Source organism: Ursus arctos, unplaced genomic scaffold (assembly GCF_023065955.2).
Source record: "Ursus arctos isolate Adak ecotype North America unplaced genomic scaffold, UrsArc2.0 scaffold_1, whole genome shotgun sequence".
NCBI classification, from domain to species: domain Eukaryota; kingdom Metazoa; phylum Chordata; class Mammalia; order Carnivora; family Ursidae; genus Ursus; species Ursus arctos.
The window spans coordinates 53,354,446-53,362,381 of NW_026622763.1; the positions used below are offsets into that span (position 1 = coordinate 53,354,446).

A 7,936-nucleotide genomic window follows, 5' to 3' on the forward strand; every position below is an offset into this window, starting at 1 on the left:
AAATACTACTTACAGAACTTCAAAGTACCTCCCACAAGATATTTGTTAATTGCAATGGGAAATACAGTAACCCTTTCAGGAAGAAATTTGTCAGACACCTCCTCAGACAACTGATCAAAGATAATATCACTAGTAATGGGACAAATCAACATCATGTGCTTCCTGATATGATGTACTAAGAAGTACATGTCACTTCTATACCCTAAAATGCATAACCTGAATTTATCAGAAGAAAACATTAGACAAACCCATCTCATTTAGTGAGAGCAACCAGAAGAGCTATCCCATCACACAGTAAAATCTGGAATATCAAAATATAGTTTCTCAAACAAAGGCAATTATAATGGAACAAAATCAACCTTTTCAAGAAACGGTGCTAGAACAACTGGACATCCACAAGCAAAAAACAAAAACAGAAAAAAATCTAGATACAAACCTTACACCCTTCACAAAAATTAACTGAAAATGGATCACAGACCTAAACATAAAAAGCTAAACTACAAAACTTCTAAAAGATAGAAGAAAAATCTAGATGACTTTGGGTATGGTGATGACTTTGCAGATACAATACCAAAGGTATGAGCCATAAATAGAAAAACTGGACTTCACTGAAATTAAAAACTTTTTTTTAAAAGATTTTATTCATTTATTTGAGAGAGAGAGCGAGCATGAGTAAGAGGAGGGGCAGAGGGAGAGAGACAAGCAGACTACCCGCTCAGCACGGAGCCAGACGCAGGGCTGGATCCCAGGACCCCAAGATTATGACCCAGCCGAAGACAGACGCTTAACCAACTGAGCCAATCAGGTGCCCCTGAAATTAAAAACTTCTGCTCTGCGAAAGACAATGTCAAGAAAACGAGAAGACAAGCCACAGACTGGGAGAAAATATTTGCAAAAGACACATATGATAAAGAACCATTATCTAAAGTATTCAAAGAACTCTTAAAACTCCACAATAAGAAAGCAAACAGGGATCCCTGGGTGGCTCAGTCAGTTAAGCGTCTGCTTTCAGCTCAGGTCATGATCCCAGGGTCTGGGGATTCAGCCCCATATGGGGATCCCTCTTCTGCGAGGAGCCTGCTTCTCCCTCTTACCCCTGCCCTCTCACCATCACTCTCTCAAATAAATAAATAAAATCTTTAAAAAACAAAACAGGGGTGCCTGGGTGGCTCAGTCATTAGGCATCTGCGTTCGGCTCAGGACATGATCCTGGAGTTCTGGGATCGAGCCCCATGTCAGGCTTTTCCGCTGGGAGCCTGCTTCTTCCTCTCCCACTCCCCCTGCTTGTGTTCCCTCTCTCGCTGTCTCTCTCTCTCTCAAATAAATAAATGAAAATCTTTAAAAAAAAAAAAAAAAAAAAACCTGGTTTTTAAAAACAGACCAAACATTTTAATAAATACCTCACCAAGAAGATACAGATACAGATGGCAAATATGAAAGATGCTTCACATTATACGTCATCAGGGAAATGCAAATTAAAATAATAATGGGATACCACTACACACCTATTAGAATGGCCATAATCCATAATACTGACACCACCAAATGCTGGTGAGGATGTGGAGCAACAGAAACTCTCATTCACCACTGGTGAAAATGCAAAATGATACAACCACTTCAGAAGTTTCTTATAAAACTAAACATACTCTTACCATATAATTCAGCAACTGTGCTCCTTGGTATTTACCCAAAGGAGCTGAAAACTTATGTCCACACAAAAACCTGCACATGGATGTTTATAGCAGTTTTATTCATAACTGCCAAAACTTGGAAGCAATCAAAAAATCCTTCAGTTGGTGAATGGATAAACTATAGCATATTCAGAAATGGAATATTATTCAGCACTAAAAAGAAATAAGCTATTTAAGCCATGAAAAAACATGGGGTAATTTCAATGCATATAACTAAGGGAAAAAAGCCAATCTGAAAAGGCTACATTACTGTAAGATTCCAACTATATAACATGCTGGGAAAGGCAAAATTATGGAGATAGTAGAAAGATTAATGGTTAGGGAAGGGTGGGTCAATAGGCAAAGCACAGAGCATTTTTAGGGCAGTGTGGAATTACTCTGTATCATACTATAATGGTAGATACATGTCAATATGCATTTGTCTAAACCCATGGAAGGTACAATGACAAGATTGTACTCTATGGACTTTGGCTGATAACGATGTGTCAATGCAGGTTCAACTGTAACAAATGTAACACTCCGGTGGGAGAACTGTTGATAATGGGGGAAGGCTGTCAATGCGTGAGGGCAGAGCATATAAAAGAAATCTCTCTGGGGGCGCCTGGGTGGCACAGCGGTTAAGCGTCTGCCTTCGGCTCAGGGCGTGATCCCGGCGTTCTGGGATCAAGCCCCACATCAGGCTCCTCCGCTATGAGCCTGCTTCTTCCTCTCCCACTCCCCCTGCTTGTGTTGCCTCTCTCGCTGGCTGTCTCTATCTCTGTCAAATAAATAAATAAAATCTTAAAAAAAAAAAAAAAAGAAATCTCTCTGGTGGGGGGATGGGGTAACTGGATGATGGGCATTAAGGAAGGCATGTGATGTGATGAGCACTGGGTGTTATATGCAACTAATGAATTATTGAACACTACATCTGAAACTCATGATGTACTATACGTTGGCTAATTGAATTTAAATTTAAAAAAGAAATTTAAAAAAAAATCTCTCTGCCTTCCCCTTAATTCTACTGTGAATCTAAAACTATAATTAAAAAAAATCTTAAAAAAAAAAAAGGTAGTTTCTGGGGTACGTGGATGGCTCAGTCAGTTAAGCATCTTACTCTTGATTTCCAGTTAGGTCATGATTTTGGGGTCCTGGGATCAAGTCCCGAGATGGGCTCCACACTCAACAGGGAGTTTGCTCGGATTCTCTCTCTCCCTCTCCCTCTGCCCCTACTCATTTGCTCGCACTCTCTCTCTCTCTCCCTCAATCTCTCTCTAAAATAAATAAATAAATCTTTAAAAAAAAAAAAAAAAAAGGAAGTTTCTCCCAAAAGCCGCCAAGCCTCACAGCCACAATAATACACTGATCCAAGAGGAGCTAATTTATAAGGGGTCCCTGAGGTTAAAAAAAAAAAAAAAAAAAAAAAAAAAGTAGGGGTGCCTGGGTGGCTCAGTCAGTTAAGTGGCTGCCTTCAGCTCAGGTCATGATCTCAGGGCCCTGGGAACAAGCCTCGCAGTGGGCTTTCCGCTCAGTCAATGGTGAATCTGCTTCTCCTCTTCCCTCTGTGATCTCTCTAGCTTTCTCTCTCTCAAATAAATACATAAAATCTTTAAAAAAAAAAAAAAAAAAAGCAAAACAAATCTAGAAACCAAATCTTCATATTCTTGCATAATCATGGGTTTGGTATTGTTTCTACTACATTGAAAGCAGCCATTAAAACATGTGTCCTTATCATTAAGCCTATACACTACATCAAGGAGGAAAAAACTAGCCCATTCATAAATAATTCCTGAGCGCCTAATAAATTCTAAGTGTAAGGGGCACCTGGGTTAAGCATCTGACTCTTGATTTTGGCTCAGGTCATGATCTCAAGGTCCTGGAATCAAGCCCTGCGTCGGGCTCTGCACTCAGCGGACAGTCTGCTTGAGGATTCTCTCTCCCTCTGTCTGTCTTCCCGCTGGCATTTCTCTCTCTCTCAAATAAATAAATAAATCTTTTTAAAAAATTCTAAGTGCTAGAAATATAACAATAAAGAAGAACAATACAATCCTTGCCTTCAAGAAATTTAAATTCTAATTGGCGGGGGGGTGTTAAAGGGCTGATTAAATTAGATAATACATATATAAAGCGCTCAGAATAGTAACTGTCATATAGTAAGTGTTTGATAAATATCAGCTATTATTAGCCATAAACATTACCTTTACATTTTTCAGTAATCAGGCCTAATATATGTTAAAAAGAAAATCTTATTTGTCCAGTTCTCTACAAATCAAGACATTCTTTAGATGGTTTCTGTACCAAATGTCCTTATTTTTGATCAGCAGGCCATCTTTTAAAGAACCACCCCCATACCCAATCTATCTCTTGTAGACCTATCCAGAGGTAGACATGTCCAGTCAGATTTCCCTATACAGTAATGTGAATCACTGGAGAGGCAGCAGGAGATGAGAAATACTCAGTTCATACGGCTGAGCTCCGTAAGGACCCATCTCTATCACCCTTACCCATGTTCCTGTCCTTCCTGAGGTCTGCTGTTCGGGTTGTCCTTCAATTCTGTCCTTCTAATAATTCTCTTTTTCCTGTTTAAAACAGCCAGAACTTGTATATCTTACCAAGAACCCTATCTGATACAGTTATGTAATGTAAGATCACTCTACAAAAAGGAGTATTCACAAACAATTGCCAAAAATCAAACTGAACATTACTAAAATGAGAAAATTTTACTATTTGTAAAGTATACCTCAATAACACTGGAGGGGGGGATGATAGTGGGGTGGGTATTTAATTTAAAAGCATAAACAGCACATTTATACTGGATAATATATTTTCAGGTTATTTTCATATACATTAATTATATTATGTTCTATGGCTAAAATGTTCATATAAGAAACACTTCTTAAGTTGTCTCAGTTTAAAGTAGTCCCATTTAAAGTCAGGCTGCATTGACGGCAGTGATTTTAAAAATAAGAGATATTAATATCTAAAAACTGTCTTACTAGTGAAATAAAGCTCACACCATAATGATCATATCTTGCTTTCAATTTTATTGACAACACCCTACAGTACTTTGCTTAATTACTTGTTTTGCTTACATTTCCACTCTCTATTTAGTCTTACTTTGCAAGCAGCCTATATCACAGCAGGAAACCCCTTCAAAATGCAAACCTCTCCAGCTCTAGGAAAGACTGAAATTAGGACAGCCACACTTGCTCATGTTTTACATCACAAGAATTTAAGAACTGCCATACTTGGCCATCCTATGCCTCATTCACTAAAAAATCTCTAGGACAGGGACTCCAAGGAACACATGAAAAAACATGGTTATCCTACTTGCTACCAATTGAAAAGCCTACAGCACATGCCAAAATGTATTCATTCACCTTAATAAATCCATATTGGATCTGTTACCATTAGTACACCATAATCACTTTTGAGACATTTTATATTTTAAGGTCAGTAAAAGGCATTAAAATTGAAGGACAAATAATGAAAAAGGCAGACTAAACATTCAAATTGCACGTGCATATGCTAAACTCTACATGTATTTCCTACCACTGCCTTATTTGCAAATAAATGATTCATTTTAATTTTAAACATTACAAAACTCAAAGTTTTGCTCTGGTAACTTTCAGATTTAGCCACTTTATAATATATACCCTTTTATCTAGCAACTTCCAATATTAAACTCAAAACTGTTACTTCCTTCTCCAGTAAAAATTAAGCCATCTGATCCCTGCTCTCCCAAGAATCTAATCAACTTTGTACTGTGACTTTTAGAACTAATTCCTAAAGTATTCTACTACAGCCAGCCTAGGTAGGTACCCTACATAGCCAGCGAGCATAAAAATCAAATTTAAACTACTTCAATTCCACTTAAATTCAATACTGAGTGTCTCCCAATAGTGTCTTACGCAAACAGAGCTGATCTGGTTCAACTTAATGTTTCAATTCAAATTGCTTCTTCCTCTAGTTTAGCAAAACAAAAAGAAGTAATTCAAGTTTCAACACAGTATCTGTGTAGAAAACCAAAAATAAAATACACTCAAATGAAAACCTTGTTTTGCAACATTAATATTCCAGCTTCCTACCTTCTTTTCTTCAATTTAAGTTGTAATTACCACATGAGTTCCTTTTCCTACAACAAGACCCAAAATATTTACAAGATGAAAAAGAGAAATGCCCAACATTCACCTACCCAACATTTGGCAATCCAACAATACCAATTTTCAAGGAGGTTCCAAATCTTCCAATGATTGGGGGTGGTTTAATTGCATCACCTCCCTTTTTGGGGGGCATCTGAAATGTCAAAACATACATATAAACAAAATTTTTTATACTACCCATTAACCAAAAGCACATTTCATCACACAAAATATATTACTGAGTAACAAATTAAGAATAAAACATACTGTATATACCAATCCAAAACCAACACGGAGCTAAATCCACTTTTTCAACAAAGATGTGCAAAGTTCTATGAATAGCTCTGATTCTGATAGCTGTCAAGGCAGTCACTCCTAAGAAGTCCTGGAAAGATTAATCTAAAAATATGTGGCACCATAAATCAAAAATAAACTTAAAATTTAGCTGCCAATCTTCCATCCATACTGTTCACAAAACTCTTTCTTAATCTGATACATGGATACAAGAACGAAGGCATTCAGAAACAGGAGCACAGACAGGAGGGTCAAAGAGTATCCATTCCAGTACTATCAGCAACCAAATCACCTCCCCCCCAGACCATTCCTCTTAGCTGGAACCCATTATTTCCCATTTTCCCCACAAGCACCATTTTCACACGGATGAACACACACCAGTATCAGGGTCTCTCCGATCAAGTGTCTTCCACCTTTGGCACTGTAGGTACGACTCAATGGTCCTCATAAGCAACCTCCAGAATCTACCTCCAGTTATTTCTGGTCGTAAATGAATCCACTAACTCTTTTTATTGCCAAATTGAAACTTCCCAGGTCCCTGCTAATCTGGCTCCAAGTTCCTCCGTGCAGAATTAATCCCACTTTACTACTGCAAGCTGAACTCACGAGGACTGCTAACCTCATGTTTTATAAACTGGGAACTAAAACTGTCCCTGTCTTCTGGCGCCTGCTGAACCTCCAGCAGCCAGCTGAGGCCCCGCTCATGAAGTGATATTCCAGCTTCTTGATCCCTGACCCCTATGGCCAGGGATCTCCCTTCTCGGGGTCTTAACTCACACCTGTTCCCAGCCAAAGCCCAGGCCTCCGAAGCATGCGTGAGCCTCTCCTGTCCTCTGGCCTCCCACCGACGGGTGCCCGGCAGCCCTGCTAAAGCGGGCCTCCACCCAACATCTCCTCCCGTGGACTGGGCCACTGGTCGTCCCGGCCTCTGCAGAAGACTTCCCCCAGAGAGTGCCGGGGTGAGGCGTGGGCCGCTCTCAGGACGCGCGGCCTAGTCCAAGAGCGCCTCATTCATCCACATACCCCACGCCGCCCGCTGCCCTCGCCCATCCCGGCCACCTGGCCCTGGCCTCACACCGGCCTCAGGGCCACGGGCTGGGGCGCCGAAGACGAGGCGGGGGGCGCGCCCGTGGGCTCCCGAAGGGACTCACCGTGCTCGGGGCGGGCGATGACACGGGGTCCCAGCGGTAGCGGGAGACGGGTCCTGCCGGCAACGGGAGGCGGGGAAGAAGGAGGAGAAAGCACAGGCCCGGCCCCTCCGCCGAGCAGCACGCACGACGGCGGCGGCGGCGGCGGTGGTGGCGGCGGCGGAACGGGCGGGCCGGGCGCCGGGCGGCACCTGCGCGCAGATCGCGCGCCCCGCCCCGCCCCTCGCTCCCGCCCGCCCCGTCCATTGGTCCGACCGGCCAGGAGGCGGGAGCAGGGTGGGAGGAGTCAGGCGGCACCCGAGCGGACGGGAGGGGGAGCCTGAGCCCGAGCCAGTCTGACTGCTTTCCCAACTCACACAGCCGCCGCTTACCCCCTGCGCTAGCCCCGGGAGCGCGCGTCTTCCGCCCTGTCAGCACGCGGTGCTTCTCCGCACCGGGTCTCCGCTTCCCTCCCGGAGCGTAGCCCGCGTTGCTGCACGCGCTCTCTCGTGGGCCCGCAGCCCCACAGATCACCCGCGGGATCTCGAAGTACCCTCGGCCTGACAGCCTGTCCCGAGACGGGTAGCCTCAGGTCTGGCAAACAGCCGCGGCAATCCTGCGGACCTCCTGGCTGGTAACCCAGTCCTCGGGGACGAGGACCCCGGCCCGCCATCCTTTGCTTGTAACTTTCTTCAGCCAATCC

At 42.8% G+C, this 7,936-nt stretch overlaps 1 protein-coding gene across 2 annotated transcripts in view; it reads right to left on the reverse strand.

Annotated features, from left to right (window-relative positions):
• The window catches only part of OLA1 (Obg like ATPase 1), a 170,780-nt gene extending 163,346 nt beyond the window's left edge, over positions 1-7,434 (reverse strand). The window contains exons 1-2 of one of the 2 annotated variants that reach the window (XM_026492535.4): positions 7,258-7,434; positions 5,866-5,966 (exon numbers count right to left, since the gene is read on the reverse strand). In XM_026492535.4, the coding sequence (XP_026348320.1) occupies positions 5,866-5,966 (101 nt within the window). In that variant the 5' untranslated portion in view covers positions 7,258-7,434. The remainder of the gene's footprint in view (positions 1-5,865; positions 5,967-7,257) is intronic. The other variant, XM_026492536.4, reaches the window with a different exon arrangement.
• Positions 7,435-7,936: the final 502 nt, after the last annotated feature.